The sequence below is a fragment of the Perissodus microlepis genome, chromosome 20, assembly GCF_051167445.1.
Source record: "Perissodus microlepis isolate ML-2025 ecotype Zambia chromosome 20, ASM5116744v1, whole genome shotgun sequence".
Taxonomy (NCBI): Eukaryota; Metazoa; Chordata; class Actinopteri; order Cichliformes; family Cichlidae; genus Perissodus; species Perissodus microlepis.
In genome coordinates, this window is record NC_140480.1 from 20,915,321 (window position 1) to 20,942,547 (window position 27,227).

At 43.1% G+C, this 27,227-nt stretch overlaps 2 protein-coding genes across 3 annotated transcripts; one reads left to right on the top strand and one right to left on the bottom strand.

Moving 5' to 3' along the window:
• Positions 1–2,560: 2,560 nt before the first annotated feature.
• On the bottom strand, positions 2,561–16,653 carry zhx3b (zinc fingers and homeoboxes 3b). 2 transcript variants are annotated; one of them, XM_084916239.1, is made up of 7 exons: positions 16,317–16,653; positions 9,603–10,518; positions 9,363–9,470; positions 7,719–9,287; positions 6,390–7,106; positions 4,285–4,570; positions 2,561–3,829 (listed from the first exon to the last, which is right to left on the bottom strand). In XM_084916239.1, exons 2-7 carry the CDS (start codon positions 10,341–10,343, stop codon positions 3,819–3,821), a joined length of 3,432 nt encoding a protein of 1,143 aa, XP_084772365.1. In that variant the 5' UTR covers positions 10,344–10,518; positions 16,317–16,653; the 3' UTR covers positions 2,561–3,818. The 2 variants fall into 2 exon arrangements, with proteins under 2 accessions (XP_084772365.1, XP_084772366.1); XM_084916240.1 differs by lacking the exon at positions 16,317–16,653 and adding an exon at positions 10,672–10,933.
• Positions 16,654–21,211: 4,558 nt separating this feature from the next.
• Positions 21,212–26,597, top strand: rab5if (RAB5 interacting factor). The gene is made up of 4 exons (XM_084918158.1): positions 21,212–21,526; positions 22,614–22,717; positions 22,838–22,967; positions 25,140–26,597. The coding sequence occupies exons 1-4, from the start codon at positions 21,419–21,421 to the stop codon at positions 25,179–25,181; spliced, it is 384 nt and encodes a 127-aa protein (XP_084774284.1). The 5' UTR covers positions 21,212–21,418; the 3' UTR covers positions 25,182–26,597.
• Positions 26,598–27,227: the final 630 nt, after the last annotated feature.

Here is a 27,227-nt window from a genome sequence, read left to right on the forward strand (position 1 = left end):
ATGATTGTAATAGTTACCCTTTTAACTATGCAGCCCTTTGTTGCCAGGATTTATGAAGCAGTGGATACTCCTTTGAACTCAGATTTCACGTCGTAAAATTATGTCTGGCCACTTTATTCTGAGCATTTTAATTTGTTCACATTATCTCTTGGCGTAATGGCCACAGATTGGGGACAGTTCATATTAAAGAAAGTGTGTTTTGATTACAACAAATATGTATTCAAATGGTTCTAAGAAAGTGTTTTACTGTAACCAAACAGTTTTAGATATTCTTTGTTTCTTGTTTTGTTTTGTTTGTTTTTTAGTTAAAAAGGAAATCTGTATTGACCAGCAGTGGTTGAGTGAGAAGGGTTGAGTTGCCAGTGTTGGGAATAAAGTAATCGTGCCATCTGGTACCCATCACTGGGCCACAGCGACATAAAGGACCGTTCGTGTTTGTGCTGTTGTGGTATTTTTGGGCAGCTTTGTCATAGCTACATGCTGCTTCCCAGAATCTAGTGAGGATTACACTGCCTAAGAGGTAATTAAATTGCCACTGCTCTTGGTTTTATTTGTAATGAAATGTGCAAACAAAACAAGAGGGAAAGAAATAGAGGCTTTGTGCAAAACACTGACTGATGGATCGAAGCGAATGCAGAATGCTACATTTCATTATTGTGAACGTTTGTCCAGCTGGTGGATCAGGACCTCCCTTGTGCATTAAGTTCAGGGAGATGTTCTTTCCTGTGATTCTGGGGTAAGAGCAAGATTGACATGAACAGGCAGAGTTAAAGCTTGAATTTTTCTTTGTTTTTTTCTGTAGCTCATTCATGGATGACAAAGGTAATCTGCACCTTCATTGAACCCAGAAGGAGCACTTATGGTGTTATCTTTCCAGGTTTGTACCCGAAACAGTGTTTTCTCTGCTTGTAAGTGGTGACTATATGATGTAAGCTCAATATTCTTGCTCAGTGTTCAGTCACTGGGGCACACCTAAGCCATATGCTATGATTAGAGGTAAAGGCAGGGTCAGGAGTGAATACTTGAGGTCTCAAAGAAAAAGACAAAAATGTTGCATTTGCACCCCCATACTAATCCCAAAGCTCCTCCGTGTAACATTTATTTCTCCGATGGATAAGAGCTCACCCTCCAATGCTGCATTGCTCTCATTGCTGAACTGTCTGCTAATGTCTATGTGCCTCGATCTGTGTACACATCACATTGAAGCCACGTCTTTCACCTGCCCCGCTGGGCATAAATCACCTGCACAGCCATGGTACACCCACACAGGTGCTGTCACTTTGCTTCTCTGCACCGTGTGAGCCTCTACAGACCACGTTTGACTGACACGTCCCCGACTGTACTGTTCACTTCTGTCGAGACAAAACGTACTCCCGCCAACCTGTAATGAGCTCTAATCTGCCAGAATAACCGAGAACACCTGTGTGGGTGCACAGAGCCCTTAACTGTAATTTGAGTTTTGCATTTTTGTTTTTCTCCAGTCTTGTCTGTTTAGTTAGTGACAGCTCCATTTACAACCGCCTTTCTGTAATGTGCCTAAATATGGAGAGGAAGAGTATTCATCTTAATTTTGCCTTTCATATGAAACATATTCAAGCCTGAAAAGTAAATAAAATACTTATTACTTATACATCTTTGTTAGACTTTCTTTTTTTAATGTGCTGGTGTGACTCGGTGAGGTTAATTCTTTTCAGTTCCAAGACCAAAATGTAAGTGCAACAGGTGTCACTAACTACACTACGCCACAGGAAATCTGTACTGTAGTTTCAATATGAGAATGTGTGAACAGCAGCCTGAAAGTGACCAAAGTGTTGCTGTGCTGAAAGTTTATTATCAATACCTTAAACCCAATGATCTGAAGGCAATTCTACTGTAAAAGAAACATAAGTACATTATTGGAAAACAGGGCAAAAGGCCACGTTGTGGTAGATACACCCTACTCGTATTGAGTTAGACTTGCGTTCTTGCTAAACTGGTGTAATTCTTTGTGGCAAAATTATTGGGTTGAGAGCTGGCGCCTGATTTCAGTACACTGAAGTCATTGTCATGTTCAAGAAGCTTTGTGATATGGTGCGTTATCAGCCATCAGAAGCAATTGGAAGATTGGTCCTGGGATAGACCGCAGCAATACTTGGGCTGTGGCACTGAAATGATACTTGGTAATAATGGACCCAAAGTGTGACAAGACTACATCCCTCACACCATTCATTACATCATCACTCCCAACCTGAACCTTTGATAAAAGGGAGGATGGAGTATTGTAGCCCCAGTTTCCTAATCTTAGCTCAAAGGATTGGCACCCAGTGTGGTCTTCTGCTGCCCAAAGATGCTGTTCCCCATACCCTCGTTGTAACAAGTGGTTACTTTTGTGGCTGTTGCAACAAAGCTAGCTCGACAGGGGCTTAAAATTATGAGGTAAATTCAAGACTTAATTATTACACTTAAATCTTTCATCATAAGGCCTCAGTGTTCTTATTTGAGGTTTAGTCCTCTTAATTTGCCTCAGTGCTGTAAGCCATGTTGAAAACTTTACTTATGAATAGACACACTGAGCCACAGCTTTCTGACATTGCTTTTATTCTGAAATGCCATCTGTAAAAATTATACATCAAGTCTATGGAACTCTGGTAGTTCACAGTTTGTTTACAGTGTGATTTATTTCATAACAAAGTCTCATAAAAACAAATATACGTACATATCCGATACGTAAAGAAGCACTTGATGCTACAACACAAACCGTATGTCATGTAGTCTAATATACTGTGTCACTTTTTTGTTTGTTTGTTTGTTTGTTTTAGACCCTAAAGGGTGCTTGCCCTCTTTGGATGAAACAATCCCCGATGTCGTCCCACGCTGAGCAATTTCATGTTAAATGAAAAGTATGTACAGATACGAAAAGTGTGAACAAAAACATGTTCCAAAATAACCTCGGGTTGAATGAGCGTCAGTGCTGCTTTTCACATCTGTTGCTGTAAACAGGGCAGCTAGCACATTTCTAAAATAAACTGCAAGCATGAAGTCAGAGTTTGTGATGCAGGAAAAAAAAAAAAAAAGCAGCATGAAGACGGCACAATGGGAAAATAAGGTTGATTTGATTTACGTTAAGGCCTAGGCAAGCACCCTGCAGCAAAACTGCAGTTTTTCGTACCCCAAAAAACAAACAATGAACAGTCTCAACGCTTCACTGAATCGTGTCTCAGCTTAGTCGATAAGAGTCCAAACCCAACCCCCACCTGATCAACATCTGCCAAGTTTGCAGTCTCAAACACACTTTTTTCTCCCTCTTCTTCTGCTTCCACACATCCACCCCTCTCTTTTTTTCCCTTCCCACCCCTTCCTTTACCCCCATCACAGCAGGCAGTTGGAAAAAACATGGCAGCAAAACGCTGTAAGCCTGAACGCCTACACTGCCACCTCCACTCCTGCACCTCAGTGTCTACTTTCTCCTGAAGGGAAAATGGCGGAGGGGAGAATAGTGGAGAGTTGTAGTGGAGATCTAGACAAAACTGGAGAAGGAGAGAAGGGAGTGGGTGATGGGTGGGTGGATTTTGGCGGGGGGGGCTGCTATAGCGTCCATCTCATGTAGGCGGTTTGGGGGATGTGGGGTGTCATGCCCACCTCGAGGGGTGTGAGCGGTAAGGAGAGACACAGAGAGGGAGAGATGGGTGGGAGGGAGTAGGGAGGGGTGGGTGGAGGTGGCTCCAAGATCCATTTCCTTCCAGTGATCTTGTTACAAACGCATCTGCCGTCTTTTAGTCAGGCTCCCGGAACAAAGACCACCTGCGATGTCAACTCCATCCTCGCACAAAAAGGCCTCTTCAATCAGTTCCTGTTGCAATTTAAAAAAAAACGGAAAAAGAAATTAAAAATCTGTCACCCTGACAACACGCTCCAGAAAACACGTCTGAATTTCCTTCATTGCTACACACAGTGTGCTGGAGTTACACACGCACTGGTTTGAAACAAAAACCTGCCACAGCATGCCTCATTACTCATAATTATGATGAATGTGTGTGTTTGTATATCCTATCTTAGCGCTTCTGTATCACCTGAGTGACGATTATAAACATTTAGGTGTGTTCTAATTATCACCTTTTAACACCTAAACCCTGCCACGAAAAAAATTAATTGTTACGGAGGCGCAAATAATATTTTCATAATGAAACACCTTCTGCTTCTGCTTTTAGAAGTTCTTCAGCTTTTCTTTAGGTGTTTAATTGCTCAAATCAGGATATTTGGTCAGACCCTGCAGGGAGAGCTTACGCTCACGCTGATGAAGATTACCTTTAGTATCATTCACAGCCTCGTCAGCGTTTGCATCCTCTGCTTCTGTTGCGACACTGCACACCGACGCCTCCATTTTCTCCTCCATCCCACCTCCTGCCTGCGACTCCGGAGGGGAGGATCCTGTTGTAGGTGGTTCTGCAGCCACACCCGGTGCAACCGGTCGCGTTCCTGTTGTATGAGCAGCAGCACTGGCGGCGGCAGTTTGTTGCAAAGACGCCTTAGTGGTAAACCAGTGTCGCACCAAGTCTGTTGTCAAACTGCTACTCTGAGCAAGTTCCTGCAACTGTGCATACAGAAGGGGAATCAAGAGGAAGGTTCACGGTTATTTTAGGTGCAAAGTGGACACGTAGATGACACATTTCACCTTTTCATACTCATACCTGTTTGCAACCCAGTTCTTTTATAATTTAGACAGTTTTCCTTTAATGACATGTTATTGAAAAAACCCTCAATATATTGCAATAATATTACATCTTACACTAGTCTAAAACGTCTTATTTGATTTTCAATGAACTCTAAAGTTTTAATATCATTTTTATATCATATTTGCATATACATGTACATATTTAGTTCATATTTATTTAGGAATCAATGAAAATCTGAAGACAGATGCTGATGCTAAATGGCAACAATCATATTAAGGCAAAAAAAAAAAAAAAAAAAGATCAAATGTGAAGATTTTTTGCAATTTGAAAATGTATGTTCATCAAAGATCCTGATGTTCACATGAGCCTGCAGCTCAGTTTACGTGACTCGTGAACACAAGTGTAAATTTGAACAAAAATGTAATATTGTAATAATGAAACTCTTCAAGTAGCACTGCTTCCTTCTGTTCACACAATGGCATTTTTTTCCATCTCTTTCACTTTTTTGTCAAAGCTCTTTAAAGCTACTTACAGAGATGGAGAGAGCAACACGATCAAATTTTAGCCACATGTGCAAAAAGAAAAAAAATTGCTGCACTTGTAGCTATGACTTTGTTTTAGTTCCTCCTGACACCAAGAACGAGTTCAGAGAGAGATCGAGAGATCTCACTCCTGTCCAGACAGGACATGAAAAATGCATTAAAAAAATGAATGAATAAATAAATTTTTATTGCAATTTAGAAACAGGCTGGATTACAGTTGTTCACTAAAACGTACGTGGATTGAAATCGATTTGCAAATGCTACTAGGTGACACACTGACAGATTAATAGAAAGGAATGCACGTCTCTGAGCGGCTTCAGAGACATTTACATATATTTACTTATAAAATAAGATATAATCCACACACTGCTTTGTTGGTGAACTGTATCCAGAATTACATCACATGATACCGTTGTATCCTGCATTTCCTTTTCTTGGTTTGGAATAAATGCATTTTACTTCATGTAAAAGTAAAATGACCACGAAACAAATAAACAAAAGCATCAATTAGCCAACATGTTTTTTTCTTCTAAAAAGCCCAAGCTCGAGCCCTCTTGAGGTATGACCCCAGTTCTACCAATCAAATTCCAACAGACCCTTGAATGCATCCAACATTTTCACTGTTTGCAACCCAAAACCTTCCTTATGACCTCACAACATCTCCAATCAAGCACATAATCCCATATCCACTTCCTGGATTATATACAGGAGTGTATAGAAAGACGAGTGGGGTTAATTTTGTTTGAAGTGTGTTGCCAGAAAAACATGTAAATTAAAATATATAAAGCAATACTTTTGCCTTCGCAGGTCAACACTGAAAGAATTGATGGGAAAATAACACTTTAATCATGAGTAAACCACACACACCAACCAGAGGAGATGATTTGCTAAAATAGCGAATGCCCCTAACAGTACATTGATATAACAGGAAGTGAGTCAGGGTTTTTCTATCACATATGAGGTTTCAGTTATTTACACCTAAAATCCCCAAAATATCTACCGTAATGCAACAGAAGCATTTTGAAAGTGGAACTCTAAAAGCCTAGTGTGACTTTCAGGAGTGACATGCCTGTATAATTAGAGGATATGCTGTCAGCTTTTATAAAAGCAATAGTACAGAGAAATCGTTTGATTCTCAGGTTCCTGTGTTTCTCAGCTACTGAACTATAAAAAAAATGTTTGTTGCTGTTGATACCTGTGAGTCTTCCAGCATTCCGTGGACGTCAAGGTGAGCCTGGAGGACGTGCACGTTCCCCTTCTGTAGGTCGTCCTCCAGAGCCATGTTCTGGTACGACTCCAGCCACTTCAGCTGCCCATTCTTCTGCACATAACGGCAATCTCCGAACCAGCGCACCACTTCAGGCCTGGGCAGCCCAGTGCTTGAGATGAGTTCATCGTACTGAGTGGCGCTGGGCCACTGGGTCCGAGCGTAAACTTGTTTCAGCAGATGCAGCTGGTCCGCTGTCTTCTTACCTCGGACGCCTGTGGGTTTAGGGGAGTGAGCTGGTTTGGGTGTTGGCGTGGAGGTCTGCGATGTTTTGGGGGTGGCAGATGAGGCAGGACCCAGGGAGGATGCGGCTGTACTATCCAGCCCTTCGCTCTCAGTTTTCCCATTGGCCTCTGTCACCTTCAGCATCTTCAGATTTATTTTAATAGGGTTGACTTTTGGTTCCCCTGAACTTTCATCTCTCTGCCTCTCTTCTCCATCAACCTCGATATCCTCACCCTCCTCCTCCTCTCGCATTGCCCGCTCAGCCTCCTCTTTCTTTTTCTCAGCTGCCACTCTCTTCCTCCTCTCAGCAAACCAGCCGTGGATTTCTCTTCTGGTCATCTTGGTCTCAGACCGCAGTCTATCCACTTCCTCGCCTGACGGGTCTGGGTTCTGGGAAAAGCTGCCCTCTAGGGCTTTAACCTAACATAATAAACGCAAGTTAATTATTAGTATCTTCTTTTTTTCGATGAAGACAAAGAACTGGCATCTGTGAGATATATGATTAATGATTTTGTTATTCAAGTTAAAAATAAAAATAAAACTAGCATCTGTAACAGTTCAGACAGAGTGAGATATTTAAAGACATCATCTTTGTAGTTTAAAAAACAAAAACAAAACTCTGAATACCTCATTTTACAATTTTTCAAGCCTTCCAAGACCAAAAACTAATTCACTTATTCATCTTATAAGGTGTGCATGGAAAGAAAATAAAACATATCCTCTTTTAGATTTGAACTTTACTGCTTACATTTCACTTGCACATTCAAGATTGTTGTGGTAGTAGCAGCTAATGTAGATGAAGTCTACACCCCCGGAGACACACTATTTATCTAATTTTGTGCAGCTCCATCTGGAGCCACAAAAGTAAACTCTTACAAATAGAAAGCTGATCTCCCCTGCATTTATAAACAGACTTTGATGTGGAAATCCACAGAACTGAGTAATCACAACAAAAAACAGTGAGGAAACCTGGCTACCAGCTAAGCTTATTACACTTATATTACACAGCAAGCTTGCGTAGTAAAGCCTCACCTGGTGGGGTTCTCTCTCCTTGTAGCGGATGGCTGTGAAATCAGGTGACGGTGGCCTGGGGAGTCGGCGGGAAGGTGTGGTGGGAGAGGTGGGTGTCTGTGATGATGCAGATGGGCTCAGGGGTGCAGCGCTGTGTTGGGGAGTTTTCGCACCAGAGTTGTTGCTACTTTCTGACAGATCGATGGGGTTGGCACTGCCAGCGGCGCTTGTTCCTGGCGTACTCGGACTGCTGCCCGTTCCGGGTGTGGTGGCGGGTTTAGTCTGCGGTCCTGAGCCGGCACGTGTACCTTTGAGGTTGCGAAAGTGGTAGCGCCGGTCACTAAACCACTTGCGAACTTCTCGCACTGTGAGCCCCGTCAACGCAATGAGCCGGTCTACCTCCTCCTGGTCGGGAAACTGGCACACCTGAAAACTGTCCTTCAGGGCATTGAGCTGCTCCTGAGACTTTTTGCCTTTGTAAAAGCTGGGATCCAGGAAGGGGTTGACGGGCGTCCTGGATCCCAGCGTGCTGCTCGAAGCAGATGCAGGGGATGGGGAAGAAGACTTGGAGGTAGGGGAAGAAGCCTCCTCCATTTTCATTGGTGGGGAGTCACTGGCAGAGGGGTCGACGTCATCTGCGCTTGCCTCACTATTTTTGCTGCTGCTCCCATTAGCATCTTTGCTCTTCGGTAAACTGTTGCCATTGACGGTTTTGATGTCTGTGATGTTTTTGCTTTCTGTGGTTACTTTGTTGTCACTCTTCAGCACGCTGGTGTTGTTGGCATTGCTGACATCTGTGTTCTTGGCATTTACATGCCCAGTTGCATCACCATTGCTCTTATCGCTGGAGTCAACATTACCGCTGCTGTCCTTACCATTGACACTGCTCACCTTAGCATTACTATGACTACTGCTTCCCAAGCTGAGGTTGATCACGCTAGTTTGACTGCTGCTAAGAGCACTGCTAGTGCCCCCTCCCCCACTCCTACTACTATTACAGCTGCTAATGATATTCGTTCCTGTGCTGCTGCTTCCCACTGACCCCACCACCATGCTCACGCCTTTGTCTGCCACCAGGGCCGCTGCAGGTCGGGCCTGCATCATAGGTCGCGCTGCTGCCTGGGGCTTAGGTGTGACAGCTAGGGCAACAGGAGTACTGTTAACCTGGATACCATTTGCCATGACCGGCTGTGTGACGATTACCCCTCCTTGGCCAACGAGAGACCCCTGCAAGATGTGAGGGATCCCTGTGGCCCCAAGCGATGCAGGCAGGACTGTGATGGTTTGCTGGGCTGGGCTGTGGTGACTCTGTGGCTGGTTGTGAGAGTTGGAAGGTGCCGTTTGAATTATGGTGTTGAACATCTTCCTCCTGGCCTCCTCTATCTCTTCAGGAGACCAGCTGATGCCTTGCTTCAGTCTCTGGGCAGTGAACCAGATCTTGATCTGCTCTTCTGGGAACTTTGTGACCACAGTCAGGTAGCAGAGCTCAGCTTTTGTGGGGTACGGAAATTTGCTGAAGGAGGTCTTCAGGAAGGAAGAGGAATCCATGGAGGCACTGTAGGTAGGGATGCTGCTCAAAGGAATCATTACCTGAGAGAGAAAGATTGAATATCAGCCACTGATTTTACATTTAAAAATTCACAAGATTTGGATAGAAAGAATTACCTTTGGGAGATTTTCTGAGGAGGAAGTTGAGGAACTGGAGGAAATATTTGAGGAGGCGCTGACTGGCGCAGAATGATGAAGGTTTCTGTTTTGAACTACTGAAACCACCTGAAAAAAAAAAACATATTCAAGAATCAGAACAAGTGACTCCAATAAAAATATATATTTTTTAAAAACATGTTTTATCTAAAAAAAACAAAAACAAAAAAAAACCCAGGAGAAATAAAAACTGACATTTACCTGTGTGATTGGTGTCTTTAACATGGGTAATGCTCCTGAGCCATTCACTATCTGGATTGCTGAGGGAAGTGTGACCTTAGTTGTTCCATTGTGGACAATTGTAGGAACATGGGCGACTGTTACTGAGGCAGTTTCTTTTCTCTCAGTCTCTCTAGATGCAGAGATAGTGTGTGGGTCTGAGGACGCCTCATCGGAGACTGGGTGAGACACCACAATCCGTTTAGGCTCCGATTTGCCCTTCAGCATCCGCATAATTGGGGTTTTAGTGATAGAAATCTCACTGTCCTTCCCGCTCTCGGGCCCAGCCACCAGATGTTGCTCCACCACCAGCCTCCTGTCTCTCTTTCTCAGCCGCAGAGTGGTGTTCAATGTGCTGGGGTGAACCCTGGCGTTGTGCAATGCTAGGCCCTCAAACTTGGGTGCTGAAACCCCACAGCTGACACAAAAGAAGCTGGGGTCAGCACGGAAGTCTGGGTGCCCGGAGTAGACGTGATCCAAAAATAAGTTAAGGTCATGCGTTTCGAAATTACAAGGCTTACATGTGTAACTGCCTGCACCATCTTTGACTGCATCCCCCACCTCTGGTTTGGAAGACTCTCCAGGGTCTAAGGGGCTCTGTGTGTCACTGCCAGAAACCCTTGGCTGACGGAGAGCAGGAGAGTCCTGCTCAACCTCCTCTAAGGGGCGAATAATCTTGCTAGGTATCATACAGGGAGTGGACGACTTCCTTTTGCTGGCCATGGTGTGAAAAAAAAAAATGGGGCTGGGGGTGGGAGGAGTGGTCAAATGGCTGAGAGTGAGGTGTGAAAAAGAATATGGGTTTCTCGTTGACTATAGACCAGGCATGGGGGAAGGGGGGTGGCGGGTCTTGTCCGTGGGTCCACTTGTGGTTATCACTTGAGTTTTTCGGGAAATCCTGCGAAAAGAGAGTGAAACACTGATTAGTTTGTCAATCACCAGCCAACAGTTTAGTCAAGTGGTTTGGTGAGTTACAAACACACAAAAGAGAGAAAATTTACATTTTAAGTGCAAATGAGTTGGGCGACTGAGAACAAATGAAATATCTTACTCAGCGCAGCAAAACCCAGGTCCATCTCAGCGGAGGAAAACACATCATTGCTGACGTCGTTTCTAGGTAAAATGTCAACAGCACAGGTAATAAAGGACACCTCGTGGAAAGATTGAGCTCGAGCGCTTTAAAATCCACAGATCTTGCTGCTCAAAACCTCTGATCAGAGAAACCCAGGGCTGTCTCTCTTATGAAGGCCTACACACAAGCTCACTCTGCATCTTCACTGATGGCTTGTAGAGAGAGCTCCTGTCCTACCCCCTTCTTTCCCCTCCCCCCACACAACTCGGTCTCACTTCCCCTCTTTCAGACACACCCCCAACAGAGAGGGCACATTCTGTATTTTTTTTTTTTTAATCCAGGGCCTCTGTAGCTTAACTGAATATCTTTATTTAAATTCCTACAGCAATATAGTGCACGTAACATCTGGGCAGTTGAGCAGTTCAGATGAACAGATGTTCTGCGGAAAAATGGCTCCATCCTAACAATGGTACACACTGTACAGACAGGAATCACACCTATATAAGAATTCAAATCTTAAAACCTTCACAACACCTCTTAGATTCTTTGTCTCCATTAAGAAAAAAAAAAGCTTCCTATTGGAAGACTTTTCCCTCTCCTTCCTTCCTTCCTTCCTTCGCACAGAGAGGTAGTGATGCAGTACTAGAGGACAGCTCTAGGGCAATTACTCTCCCAGTCACTCTGCCCTGACATGACACCTCATGCGCAGAGCAGCAAAAGCTCAACAAAGTTCAGCGGCTTAGAGAAACACAACAGGAAAATGCTTAAAATCTCACCCAGTCCAGCCCAGATACTTCACAAACACATCCAGTTTTCACATTTCAGCGCTCAAAAGCTTAAACCCTTTCGTGCATGCGAGCAGAACAACTCCATGCTCATATTAAACTTGGCTGGGGGTGAGGGGGTGGTATACCTTCAGATGCTTAGCCTCATTGTGCACAAGGCTGTTCACTTATGACAAGGTGAGCAGCAAGCTCGATGTCTCCATTCGACAAATCCGCTAATGATGAATGTCCTCTTTCTAAAGTGCCCACAGACACATTAGCAGATCTTCGATTTGCCATAGAAAAGATCACAGTACACTAATTCAAAACCCAGTTAACTATTGCAGGGCGAGGGCTCCAACTGTGACCGAGCACAGGTATGCAGAGTTGACTCTCCTGCACTCAGAAGCCTACGACAACCCAGACAGAGGCGGCAAAAGCAGGTTAAAGTTCCCATCATCTGCTGTCTGCCTTAGTACTGCTAATAGTAAAATGTTTTCTGAGCAGTCTGTGAAAACATTGCTGGACTCAAAACAAATTGTATCTTCTTTGTTTATTATATTTTATTTTTTTGAACAGTAAGACTGGTCCCCTCTCTTTGGATCTGAATGTGAGGGGTTAACAGGCAAATTAAGTTTGCTACTGTGGAAGGAACGTGATGCCCCTTGTCCCCCACCCCGCGTGCACCAACTTGGGCTGTCGTGCACCCCTTCGACTCCCCCTGCCATTGAGTTCTGCATCAGGGGGCACCACTCTGCCAAGGCTGGCTGGTCACATGACCGACACAAAGGCTTATGGGTGGGCAGTCTCAACCATCAATCACGTGGTTCTGCTGGGTGCGGATGGCAGGCGAGAGGAGAGGGACAGCGAATGGGAAAGGACGGTGGGGGATGGGCGAGTCGGTATGGGGTGAGGAGAGTTGTTAACTATCGTTGAGGAAGCACTGAGGTGTTTCAGTGAGGAATTTTCCTACCCGATACCCCCCTCCAACTAGCCTGCCCAACCCTGCCTTCCCCCGCGCTTCAAAGCCCCCTTCTAGCTCCAAACTACAATCACAGTCCTTCCCTCTCCTCCCTCCCTGCTGCACTGCAAAAGCCCAGAACATTCAGCCAGCGGACATAACCTGGAGTCCCGCTTCAGCGCCTGCATGCGGCGTGCACACCCGTGCAGTCAGCAGGCATGTGCAAAATAATCACTAACACTAAGACACCCAGCAAAACACAATGCCAGAGCTGCTAAGTATGTAATCCTATTTACACGACTGATCAAAAGCTGCAAACACTGACTGACAGACAGCAACTACCAACTTTACACATCACACTGTGATGGGCCTGTGAAAAATCAAAAACCACATCTGTGCGAACACAACTCCAGATAAGCCCTGGGCCTCAGCGAATGCGAAAGCAACCAGCAGAGACGCAGAGGCCTCTCTCACTCTCTTTCACACATACACATACAGCCGCACACAGGTGAGCATCAAAACAGCACAAGCCTGAGCTATAATTGGCGAGTCGAAATGGGCAGCTCATGCCAGGATCAGATGAGCTCTCTGTTGACTCATGGGTGTGAGCGCATCAGCTGAAAACTTTTCATTTGAATGCTGCACATGCGTTGACTGACCATGCAGGGCACGGTGGGTTTGTGTCAGCATTTGCATGTGTTGGTTTCCTGTGAGATTGAGAGTAGAGGGGGTGGGGGGTAGGAGTGGGGTGCGTGTGAGCTCTTGGTGAGTGTGTGTATGTGTGTGTGTGTGTGGCGTGTGGGGGAGGCTGGCTGCATGCCTCTGTGTGAGGCTTGTTTACCGAGGTAGTCAGGCTGCAATTTTTCCTGTGTGTGAGAGTCAGAGAGCTCTCCCAGTGACACACAAAGACATTATTTTTGACCTCATGGTTCATAACCTATATTATTCTATGTGTCATCATTGGCTCAGCAAGGCGTGACCTCCTTTCATCCGGTGGCCTGACTCTCATCTAGGCTGGGGATGGATCCTCTGAGCACAGACCAATAATAGCTCTCTCTCGCACGCACACCTTTGTATAGCTTCACACAAACTAAACTAGTCATTTCGTCACCTCGCTGAGAATGCAGGTGTAACACTGATGTGTGCGTGTGCGTGAAACAAATGTTCTCCCAGTAGGATGACGAAAAGGTGTACAGCACAGGCAGCTTTCTCCTAGTTTCCTCGCTCTTCCTCGTCTTCTTCACCCTCACTCCCCCTCCCTTTCTCCAACAGCCTCTGCACCCTCTGCTTCCCCTCCCTCCGCTTCCTCCTCTCAGAGCAAGTTTGGCCCAGGGAGACAGGTCGGCAGCGCCACTGGTGTGTTACTGTCCCCATGGCAACCACCTCCTACCCCCTCTTTCTCCCTCCTACCAGCTCATTTCTCTGAAGTACACGCATGTGGGTAAACACGCACACGTCTCCTATGCCATCCAGTCTCTGGCTCTAGCGGGGCTTGTTTGTTCCACACGCCCCTGTCAGTGGTATTTGGAGAGTCCCTGCCCTGCTCCTATTTCAGTGCCTCCCTCACGCGGTGTTCATGTCTCCCTGCTAGGTGTGGTCGCCGTCGCCAAGGCACACTACTCTCCAAAGCTGATGGCGTCTCTTCCTGTTAACTCAGTGTCTGTGAGTCTTGGTTCAGGCATCTGCCCGGGCTACTGCTCTGGGGCTCCTGTGTTTCGGCCTACAGGGCCCTAAAGTCACGCAGGGCTCCTGTAGTCACTGTAGGCAATGCAGCCATGAGCGCATAAACAGGCCTGGCCTATCTGCCAGATGCTATCCTTTCAGGAGATGACAACCTCTCACCCCTGTGCATTTTCCCCAAGCCCACCCTCAGAAAAAATAAAATAAAATCCTACGCCGTGTTTTGTTCTGCCTCAAAACAAACAAACAAACAAACAAAAAAAAAATCGCCTTAAGCTGCTAACCTTCTCTCATCAATCATTTTCAGGGTCTTGTTCGCTCATACACCCCTGCTCTCGAACAACCCACCACTAGAAATGCTCACAGGTTCTCTGCAGCCCAACTTCTTTCCACTCCCTCTTCGGCTCGTACACAATGCAGGCAACAATCAGAGCACCTCTGAGCCTCAGTGACAGCGCAGTGTCATTTTCATGTGATCCTGAGTCTCAGGTCAAGGGAGCGTGTGGCTGTGTGGGTTGTGCACGGCCGCATTGCTGTGGCCGCTGCCGGTGCATGCGTTAAAATTGGGTTGCTGAGAGGGGAGGGAGAGAAAAATGGCGGAGCACCATGCCTCTGTGCTGTCCAACCTAAAATGGCTGACATCACAAGCTGTTAACCAGCCAAGCAGAGCCAAGAGGCTGCTGCCGCTGCTGACCCAGACCTGCTCGCTGTGGCTGTGCGAGTGGCTTGCGCTGCTCTTCCCCAAGAATGTGAAAAGGCTCTTCAGTAGCAGATGACTCCTGTTTTTGATTTTTTTTTGTTGTGTGGCCATACTTGGTAGAGATCTGTAAACAAACCGTCTTACATGGGTCTGCAGGCACAGATGTGATGGAAAGTCATTACCTACAGACTGACACACTCCAAGAATTGTTCAGCTTTATTAAATCATCAGCACAAATTTAATACTTAACAAGGGTTGCCAGTAAAGCATTTAAAAAGTTGTCTAAAATATGCAAAGGCACCATGGATTTTAATAAGTGACGTACTGATTAATCCTTCCACACAAAGCCACTCAACCTGTGTCAGCTACTAACCTAAATCTGAGAAAGAGAAAGGGAGGAGAAAGGAGGGAGGGAAACAGGGCCCAGGAGGTGGAGGTGGTAGTGATGATGATGGCAGAAGAGGAGGGGGGTAGAGTGTACTATTGACTGAAATCTACAGCCATCAGCACACCAGCACAAAGAAATACAGCAAGATAGTAACAACAATAACAATACTAATCATCACCTACAGCTCCCCTCACAGCTGATCCACGTGTGATCTGAGTAGCAGTGTGGAAAACCTGGCCTGTTTCTAAAAGTGTAAAAAGGTGAGCTGGATTAAGCCAAGTGTCCGTGCCTGGGACTCACGTGGACGTCAGACACAAATTAGCGGTGTGGGAAATCTTTGCTCTAATCCCTGCAGTCAAACTCACTCATGACAACAGTGAAATAACAAATAAGACAAGTGGCTGCTAGAGAACAACAACAACAAACCCAGCTGGTGGAAGAAAAAAAAGGTGTGATTTTCATTTAAAACCAAGGTCCACACACAGATTTTTCAAGCTAAATTAAAAAAAAAAAAAATTAAATAGATGGTAGATATATGATGGAAGTGATTGGGACTTTTAAAAATGACTCCCAAACTTCTTCATTCATAGCACGGATTGACGGATTGGAAGAAATTTTGGAAATTCAAGCATTGTTTACAGGACATATTACAGGATTTTTTCCGGGTAGGTGGGTGGGGGCTACAGTGCACCCTGACAACATCTAATTGGCGCTAATTTGGTGATTAATCGGCGATATTCCGCGAAAATAGGAGGTACAATAAGAGTCTGCGCTGCAATGTTTCGGTCCCTGAGCGCAGCAGCGTCAGATATTTCCGAAAAATGATGCGTGTTCATCTTCCGCTCAAGTTAGGCGGAGTGAGCCCCAACTTAAAGGGCTTGTCTGCATTATAGGTTTGAACACTACGACCAATTCATACCGGAGAGAGAGAGGAAAAAAGGTAAGCCGTGCCCCCCTCCAAGCTTTTAAAAAAACTACTCTCTCTACCACCCCCCCAGGTTGGCTGTCGCCATTTTAAGCAGGCGACATGCAGCTGGCCAGCGCCGCTGAGCCACAAGCCCGTAAAGGTAAGACAGCTCGCGCACAAGTTTAGGAAAGGTGAACACTTAAGTATCAGTGAAGCACACTCACCTCGCTTTGTCGGAGCTCAGCGTATGCATCGCAGGTATTAAAAAGTTTACACTGGTGCGGGTTCAGTGGAGCCAGACACGGACGGGGTCGGCTTTGGGCTTCTCTGATGGTAACTTATAGGTGTAAGGACCCCTCTGACAATCGGCCGCTGATAATAATAAACGTGACTGGAGCCGGACCGGTCCCCCCCTCCCTCTCACAACAACAACGGCCCCTCTCTTATTTTTTTTTGCGCTTGTTTATTTCGAGTGGCTCTGTGTTACAGCAGGCAGTGAAAGGGGAGGAAAATACGACGGACGTACCGAGGGAAGAGGCAGACACGTGACGCCGACGTCACTGACGGTGGAATTGGCGTGAGAGCTCGAGCTCCGCCGAGCACAGAGTATGAAGTGACTCACGTATCCCGTACTGACTTTGACCCCCTACGCCCCCCCCCCCCCTCCTCACCCAGCAACACCATCACCCCACCCCATCCCATCCTATCTACACAGGTGGGGGTCCGTGTTTGAGGTTTTGAAAGGGTCACAGCACCGTTAACCGTGCACGGTAACGGTTACAACACATCACACCTGTCCCCCCTCCCTCCTCTCCTCTCCCCTCCCAGGTGGGCTAGCCGCTCTTAAAGAGATAGAGCCAAACGGGTGCATGGCAAAAGGTTAATAAAGACGCACAATAAATATGAATCTGCTGTTAAAGCTCCATTCAAACATATTAAACACCCACTACAGTTAGGCGTGTTTTAGTCCACGTGACCTTTTAGCTGTAATTACGCAAATCTCAGTTTACATAGTCTGCAATTTATGGATTTCACTGAGCGGGCAGTTATCTGTGCTGTGAGAGTGGCGAGCTTTGAAGCTGAGTGGACAAATATTTAAATTTGCCGGGTGACCACTCAAATGACAGTTTATTAAGTACAGGTGAGGTAAAAGCTAATTTCTTTTCGTCAGGCTACTGTATAGTCTTCCTTTGTTCACAACAATGACTATAATAATAATGACTTTGACTTTGCCATCAGCTTTGACTTTAATAATAAAGTTTAATAATAATAACTCTTTATAGCTTTAAAAAAAAAGAGTCAAAATAAACAAAAGTATATAAATAAACAGAAAGGCTAGAAATTAAAGGCTTTGGTGAAGTGATGAGGTGCTGCAAAGCATACTGAAGGCTCTGTTCCCATAGATTTGAAGGTTGGTGCAAGGGATTGAAAACATTTGTTATATAAAAGGACAGAAATCAGCATACCCTCTACATTGGTGTTACAATTCAACTGCAACATAAACCACATCCTCAGCTGGCCCAGCACTTGAGGCTGCTTTAAAAGAATTTAGTTTTGCTGCCTGTTGCATTGTAACGGGTATTTTGTTAAACCTGAGAGCTTTCCATGCACGTTGGTGAACTCACATCACAAATCCCTAAACTGACTAAAGTAGAAAGACAACCAAAACCCAGCAAAGTCAGAAATGCTCACAAAATGGACCACGGTGCAAAGCCAGTCGGCAAAAAGCAGCCGCATGGGAGCATCACTTTAAAGACATTCGTGTAAACTCATTTGTAGCTGATAAAGCAGATAAAACACATCATATAGTATTCTAGTGTTACTGATTTTCCATTGGGCCCTGTTTGTTATATGTATGTTCAGTTAGCTTCAGATTAAACACGATGACACATCCTCCACATCTTTCTGAATGAGTCACTGCTCGGTGGGTCAACTTAAAAGAGTCAAAGTGAAATTCTCTTAATGGTTTTCAATAGTGCAACAAATAAAATGTAGCTAACAATAGAGACCCATTAATAATATATTGGAGTCACTAGTCAGACACATTAATCAATTATTTTGCCAAACTGCTTTATTTGCAGTGACTACATTAGTTGTTCAGCTGACATACGTATAGAGGAGATGTTTAGGAGAGAGGGCAGTGCACTTGTTGACCACATTGTTTAACACAATCTTGGAGTGTGAGAGGATGCCTGAGTGCGTGAGAAGACGTGTGATGAGACAGATTTTCAGGAATAAGGGTGATGTGCAGAGCTGTAGTAACTACAGAGCTGATGAGCCACAACATGAAGAAATGGTAAAGAGTTGCTGAAGCTAGGTTAAGAAGGTGATCAGTGAGCAGCAGTATGGTTTCATGCTGAGAAAGAGCTCCACAGGTACAATGCTTGCTTTGAGAGTGCTGATGGGGAAGTACAGAGAAGGTCAGAAGGAGCTGCACCACCTTTGTGGATGTAGACAAAACATAAGATAGGGTGCTGAGAGAGGGGCTGTGGTACTGAATGAGGGAGTCAGAACTGGCTGAGAAATATGTGAGGGTGGTGCAGCACACGTATGGGGACAGTGAGACGCTGCTATAATGTTCACAGACAACATTGTGATCTGTAGCGAGAGTAAGGAGCAGGTGGAGGAGAGCATGGGGAGGTGGAGGTATGCTCTGGAAAAAAGAGGAATGAAATTCAAACAAGATAGAATATTTATGCTGATGAGATAAAGGTGGGTGTAACAGTAATGATGCAAGGATCAGAGGTAGTGAAAGTGAATGAGTTTAAATACAACCACCCAAACTAATACACAGTGCACAGGAGAGGTGAAGAAGAGAGTGCAGGCAGGGTGGAGTGGGTGGAGACAAGACTAGGGGTGATTTGTGACAGAAGATTTGCAGGAAGAGTGAAAGAGAAGGTTTACAGTATGTTAGTGAGACCTGCTTTGGTGTAGGTTTGAAGATAGTGTCACTGACAACAAGGCAGGAAGAAGAGATGGAGGTGGGGGTGAGAAGGGAATGGGGTTGGACATGATGAATATGTCAGAGGGACAGCTCAGGTTGAGCTGTTCGGAGACAAAGTTGGAGAAGGCTTGGACATTTCCTGATTAGAAAGAGTGGATATAGGATGCAGGATGTGGAGTTCCAGGCTAGAAGAAAAGAGTAAGACCACAAAGATGTGTGGGTGTTGCCTAAGGACGGTAGAGACAGGGTGACATGCAGGCAAAAGGAGCAGCCAAAAGAACAAGAAGAGGAATAAACTGTTTTACACTGATTAATTGATTAATCGAATAAGTCAGTTTAGGTTAAACAATCACGATTACTGTAGTTATCATGGTATATGTTGGGGTTGCTATGAGATATGACTTGAACTCAATGGGGTGAAGCTCAATCAAAACAAATGAAGCCCTCTGCTGGACAGTGTAGAGAAGTACCTCTATGACTGTCAGAGCAGCCAGTGAGAGAAGTAAGCAAGCATCCATTCATCAATTTGTCAGCTAAAAAACTCATATTACATCACTTATTACAGTTAAGTCACACATTATTTCTGTGATTTCATTTTTTAATCAAAACATATAAATCTTGCAGCTTGCTTGCGGTAAATGCTATTTTAGGAAATAGGCTATATATAACTATGGATCCCAAACTTTTTATCTAATGACCATTTTTTATGATGTATTATTAATATAACAAGCTGGTGCTAGAGAAGAAAAAATCCAGGATTTCACATGAAAAAAAAAAGAAGACCAAAAACCCCCTCTTGTAATTATTTTGATACCTTGGAGAAGTCCTGACACAGCATGCAGGGAAACACCTTTCTCTGTTTTTATACATGCTCACATCCACTGAAGCGCTTTTGATGTTTTTTCACCACAAGACATGCAGAACACTGTCCTTATTACTATCCCTTAGTTTTGAAATATACTTCAGAGCTGCCACAGTTCTTCAGCAAACAAGAAAAAGCAGCGGTCTCACAGACCAAATGAAAGGTTGGCTTACTGAGATCAACAGATCAGTTGATTAGTCATTAGGTGCAGCTCCATGAGCTAACATGTGCTATTTGTGGAAGTCTCTGATGTGGAGATCTCTGAATTATCATAGGATTAAGGAAAATAAACATGGAACCTTTTTTATGCAGCTTACATAAAAAGACACCTTTTTGGTCTTTATAGCTGCATGCCAGTAATTTATATACTCTGAATGTTTTGACTTTTTGTCAACATTACAACAGTGATTTTCAAGGAGGCGTATTTGTACTCTGGGGGTACTTCTGCAGTTTCAAAGATCCATCCACCCATTTTCTTCTGCGTATCTGAAGTATTCTACACAGGGTATTCCAGCTACAATTTTCCATTCCTCCTGGTGGCTTCCAAGGCTTTCCCAGGTCAAACGAGGACTATAATCTCTCTGGGGTGATCGTGACTCAAGAGTTGGCAGTTCATCTTGTAATCGGAAGGTTGCCGGTCGCCCAGCTCCGACAGTCTCTGTTGTTGTGTCCTTGGGCAAGACACTTCACCCGTTGCCTACTGGTGGTGGTCAGAGGGCCCAGTGGCGCCAGTGTCCGGCAGCCTCGCCTCTGTCAGTGCGCCCCAGGGCAGCTGTGGCTACAATGTAGCTTGCCATCACCAGTGTGTGAATGGGTGAATGACTGAATGTAGTGTAAAGCGCTTTGGGGTCCTTAGGGACTAAGTAAAGTGCTATACAAATACAGGCCATTTACCATTTACCATTTAGATTTATTTTCTGATTTACTTTGAAAATAAAAATGACTAAACCAAGTCACTAAAACCAGATCTCAAAAACCAAAGGAGATAATAAATAAATGGTTGAAAGAATCAGCCCAGAATAATAGCTTAAGTTAGTTAATACTTCTTGTGCTCCAACGTCTAATCAGTGAGACTTTTACTTGGATAAACAAAAGGTAATAATAAGATAATTACATATACATTTAGCTTATCAATATAGATGGCAGATTTAACTGTAATAGAAATGGAGAAGCTGACTAAATGTAATAGATGCCAATATATGTGTCAGTTTCTGAGTTTCACCATCAGAGGTCGCTGTGGAATTTATAGCGATTCTGAGGAATAGCGGCGCAGAAACGTCGCACTCTCTGATTGGCCGTCGCTGGCTGGGTTCAAACGATATTACGCATGCTCAGACTCCCTTTTACGGTTAGCTTCTGAAACCTGTCAGCTCAGCGAAGCGTAGATTTTCTTAATACCTTCAAATATTTCCTAGCACTTTCTGCCTCCGGTCGGAGAAGAACAGTGAAATCTACCTGTAGGTGTCACAGAGCTTGGAGTGTAACTTTTCCACGTGTGTCGCTGAAAGAAAGCGCAAAGAATGACGAGCATTTCAAAGCGGAAAGAAGAAAGTCATCTAGTGAATGGAGGTGTAAAGCAGTCCACATGGAGCAAAGCCTTCAGCAGTAACGCTGTTTGGGAAGAGAAGGTCAGTCAATTTGTCCTTTTTTGTTATGTTAGTGCTCTTGTTGTTAGTCGCCTCAAAGTTGTGAAAGCGTGTAATGTGGCAGCCAGCTGGAGGTATGGCTGCGAAGGATTAATCTGGGCTAGCTGTCAGATCGAAAGGGAGTAGAGTTAATCGTCTTGGTGACTTAGCCTTACTTTCAGATATTGCTCTTGTTTGTGGTTATTCATAACGAATTTCATTGCCTAATAAATATTGTAAGCCTTTCAAAGTCTGACTGATATATTGGTTGGTCGATAATATCACTGACATGTCACTATAAGAGAATTTATTTATACCACTAATTTATAATGTATTTATTTTAGTGGTGTACTCAGTACTGGATGCAGAACATGTAGCTGAGTGTGTCAACATACAGTGCTGTATAGACAAAGGTAACCCGAGTAAATACAAAATGCAGGTTTTAAAAGATGAGTTCATTTATTAAAGTGGAAAAAATAATCCCCCCCCCCCGCCTATATGTCATAACCTAATAAGAATCTTGACAGTCTGGAAAGGTTTACAAAGCCATTTATAAGGCTTTGGAATGCCGGTGGACCACAGTCAGAGCTGTTATCCACAAATGGAGAGAACCTGTAGTGGCCCAGTGGTGAGCCTTCCCGGGAGTGCCGGGCACAACTATTCCAAGAGTGCTTTGTCGACTCATCCAGGTGGACACAAAAGAACCCAGAACAACGTCTAAAGAGCTTATGGCCTCGCTTGCCTCAGTTAAGGACAACGTTCATGATTCCGCAACAAAAGACTGGTCAAAAATCGCATCTATTGGAGAGCTGCTGATTAAAAAGAACACAAAGGATTGTCTCACATCTGCCAAAAAGCATCTTGATGATCCTCATGACTTGTGGGAAAATATTCTCTGCACTGATTAGACAAAAGTTGATTTTTTTTTCACAAAATCTGTTACAACTGGCATAAAACTAACAGGGCATTTCTTATAAACATCATACCAACAGTCAAACGTGGTGGTGGTGGTGGTGGTGGTGGTGTGATGGTCTTGGGCTGTTTTGCTGTTTTAGGACCTGTTAAATAAAATGTTTGTTTTATTCCACAGGACGAGTTCTTAGATGTGATTTATTGGCTCCGACAAATTATTGCAATTATCCTTGGTGTGATGTGGGGTGTAGCACCACTAAAAGGATTTCTGGGAATAGCCATGTAAGTATTGTGTACAGCTTGTCTAAACCTTACATCTTTCACTGACCCTTTACATATCCTGTTGTACCAAAGGAAACACTGAAAAGCTAACATCTTTGTGTGTTTGTGTGCGCTTTTTAGATTCTGCATTATCAATGCTGGCGTCCTGTATGTATACTTCAGCAGCTTTCAGCAGATCGATGAGGAAGAGTATGGGGGCACGTGGGAACTCACCAAAGAAGGCTTCATGACATCTTTTGCCCTGTTTCTGGTGGGTTTAGTAATGTCTTTCAAAATGTATAAACTGTTGAAGTATAACAAAACTTCTTAAACTTTCAGAATTGGCTAATTTGGTTCCTGGTGTACATGCATGTAAATTCATGTTAGATGTCACATTGGGTTAAGCAAGGGTAGCAGATTTGTAGTATGTTAGCAGTTCAAGGATGGCCCATTTAACTCTAGAGAGCTGTGTCAGTGGAGGCAGTGTACAAAGTATGTGGTGCAGGCACTCTGTGGGTTTGTGCTGCTGTTGATCCGTCAGCCAGCCACAGAAATTCATGAAATTCAAACATACAAAGAGCTGAAGTGAAACGGAGTGTTAAAAGCATCCACTGTCTGGGCTTTTCGTGCTGTTTTTATTGATCTTTGGAATCTTTTTTGTGTTTCTTCCATTCCCAATGAACATAACACTAAAATGCAAAACTGTTACAAATAGGATGAAAGATTAAATCTTTAGTGCAGTGGCACTTTGGTGTCGCTGGAATTTGTTGAAATGCATAATTGTAAATAAGTGTTCATCAAGCAAATACACTAACAGTGCCTGTAGTTAATGACTTTATCTTATATGATTAATATGTAGCTTGCAAAGACGAGCAATAAATATTTATTCATTAGTGAATAGTTTGATGTTCTTTGTCATCTTGCTATATACAGTGATATGATAAATATAATAAAAATAATATTTTATTATTATAATAATAATATAATTTAAAAAAACATCATAAATGAACATGTGTGTTTTTATACACGAGGAAGGCGACAGGCTTTTTCCACAGGCCTGTAGGGTGGAATTTTGCTACTACACATAATTATGTTAAATTCTTTTTAGTTTATTGCTTCTCAAACACAGACGAACACACAGAGAAGTACTTTTCAATTCTAGACTGCCCCAGGAGAAAGGAAACCACTGTGAGTGAAATGCAGTGAAACTTTAAAAGTTTACAGTTGGTTGATTTTTAGATGAGGACCAGATGTTAAACTGCTACTACCAAAAACACCGTCACCTTAAACCTCCATATTCTCTTTTTTTCCCTCCCTTTTTTGTTTCCCCCCCTCCCCTCAGTTTTTATTTCATTTACAGATTTTTATGATTCATAAAATTTCAGCTCTTTGTCTAAAGCTTTTTAATTGTTTTCTTCTTATAGTATTTGATATTAATTTTCACCCTACTCTCTGACATGTTAGTTGATCAAATAAAAAACAAACAAACAAAAAAAACTTCCAAATGCCAAGGATGAAAATCCAGAGAAACATGTGCTCCTTAATAGGAATGTTTTTTTTTTTTTTTTTTTTTTTTTCTCTAAATGCATTGTGAGATGTAGTTAAGGTGGTTTTGTAGATGTTTTTCTGTTTTTGAAGAGCAAAAACCCCAAACAAACAAACAAAAAATACCACCTCAGTGAACTAGGTCCTTTTTAGATTAAATATCTGGCACTGTGGCTCTGAGTACAGACACTCAGGAGTGTAGCTTGATGTTGATGGTTGTTTGAATTCTCTAAAATATTTGCATGTTCGACATCTGACAGCAGATTCATATGTGTGTGTGTAGCAACCACAGTTTTGCAGGCAGGGCAATGATGTGCTATTTATAGTTTCTCATATGCCAAGCACATGATATTCTTTCAAATGGTCCAAATCAGGTGACTGCATCACAAATATAATAGTTTCAATATGGAAACAAAGATTCTCATCCAACTTCATTGTGATATTCCCCCAGGCATGCAGTAAATCCAAACGTGTTTACAAAGAGAAACTTTCTGTTAAAATTCAATCCAAATTTGTGATGGTGTTCTTTCTCACAGTAATACGTTTTAATTCAGTGTATTAAGCCTCACAGCCCAGCAGGAAGTTTGCTTTGGAAAAGAAGAGAGAATATGTGCTGAGAACCATTACCAGAAAACTTTGGTTTGTTGCCAAAGTGCTTGCTCATAGGGGGGTCATGTGATTGTTGGGTTTTTCTCTGTATTGTAGGGTCTACCTTACAACATAAATACATGTTCTTGTGAGAGATGAATATGATACAGTGTGAAGGTACCAACAGTTCTGTATTACATCAGTGTTTTTAAGGCTATCTGATGGTTTTCTTCAGCTCAGTTTGAAATTTGTCAGGTCTGAGGCCCACGCTTTGATTGTAATCACATCTTTTTCTCTCTCTCTTGATCAGGTGGTGTGGATAATCTTTTACACAGCTCTACATTTTGACTGAGGAGGAATCTGTAAGACACTAAAAACATTGAACATTTCTGCTAAAGTAAATTGTCAAGATACAAGAACTCAGTGGTATGGGATTATCAGTGCTACTACATAAAGTATGACTTCTCAGTGTGCAGTGCATCATGGGAATTGTCTTTGGAAGATCCAGGAAGAACACAGCAATGAAAATGTTCAAATACTGTCTTTTTTTTTTTTTTTTTTTTTTTTGAGAGTTTCTATTGAAGGCATATTTGATTCATTCATTTCCTTCAACACTCGTCTGTTAAAACACTAAAGGCACAGGAAACCATTTGGTTAAATCTGTATCAATTTTTGTAAACAGTAGCTTGATGAGCGACATGAACATCGATTTCGGAGTGAAGCGGGAACGAATAGCGAGCACGGCCACTGTTCTCGCGGGTTATTGCTCACGGGCTGGCCAGTCAGGTGACAGGTGCAGGACAGTAAAAACAGTGTGTCATCATTTAGTCGAGAGGGTTCAATCAGTCCACGGTTGAATGTTAAATGTCTTCTTTTATTTCAGGGACAAAAATCCACCATACCGGATGAACAGAAGTACTAGTAAAAGATTCAATCTGTGGCTTCACTGTTAATCCCCCAATCTACCTTATGTATATTTGTCTCTTTCTTTTTTTTTTTTTTTAAGATCTTAGCTGCCTTAAAGTACAGCATATTACAGCTTACTGTTATGGTTACCAGCTACAGTATATGTATGTCTGTATTTTGAAGGCTGGAGTTATGTTTTCTTGTGAAATAGAACTCCATCCCCCCCTCAAGTGGATATAAACCTTCAATTTCTTATTATTTCTAAAGATCTGCTGTCAAATTTAACGAATGTGAAAATTGTAGCTGGAGTCTAACTTTTAATATTGAAATAAATGCTGGTTGTAAGAGCGTGTATTGGCTAATATCCTATCTCAGTGTCACTAGTGTCAATGTGCTGCAGGAACAGATAACTATCAAATTTATCTCTCCATACATGTTCCTCAATGGAAAAAGTGAGGAAACTTGCATGTTGTGGTCATATGCAATTCACAGATTTAAGTCAAACCTGATCTGTTAGAATTATTTAAATTTTAATGTCTTTCTCATACGTAGCTTCCAGATCAAAGTCTTAGTTCTTGTGTTGAAATTAATTTGAACTTGTCTGTAAAATGTCTGCATTGTCCCCTTTCTTAAATCCAGCTTGTATTATGCAGATTTATTTGTATTTATGCCTTGTTTGATTAAACATTTTTCAGTATTTTATCATGAAGAACTTTAAAAAACAAAAAAGCAGTTCATGCAAAGTTAATGCAATGGTACTGTTATATTAGATATGCAGCTGGTGTTTGAAAGGTTTGTATTTTCTGATCAAAATTTTGGGAATCATTAAACATGGGCTTTATTTGGCCTCCATTTTCAAAGAGGTGGTCTCTTGTTTATTGAATCTAAATTTAAAAAGTGATTGAATGAAAACTGAAACTGTCATTGGAAGAATATTTGTGAGTGTTTACTGTGACTGTTTTGTATGTAAAGTTGCGAGTGGTAATGGCCACGGATTTTTATTTACCTGCGGTGTCTGCAGGAGGTTGAACAGCAGATAGGCAGGGTGAGAGCAGTCTTTTGCAATGTTTGGGCTCTGTGTAAAAGTAGCGTGTATTTAATGTTAAAGGGGCCGCCAGTGATTTTTTTTTTTTTTTTTTTTAATTTAAAAATTTATTAATTTTTTTTTTTTTTTTTTTTTTTTGGGCCGGTCTGGGGGTGACCTTCTGTAGAGCTACTGAGCAGTCAGCATCTCACACTGTGAGACAGCATGTTAACACACTGTCTATTGTGGAGTGGTAAAAGGTCACCAGCAGCTTTTCCTTGATGATTCCCAGGCAGTGCAAATGTTGCCATGCCACGGTGTTGATGGCTCAGGAGAGATTGTCATGTTGCTTCCCAGGAAGCCACATGAAAGATGAATGCTGTGGACTGTTTCCACACTGTCTAAACTTGGTACCGTTTAAGACCAAGATCTCAGCTTCTGGACTCATCTCCCCCTCTGTGGGGATGT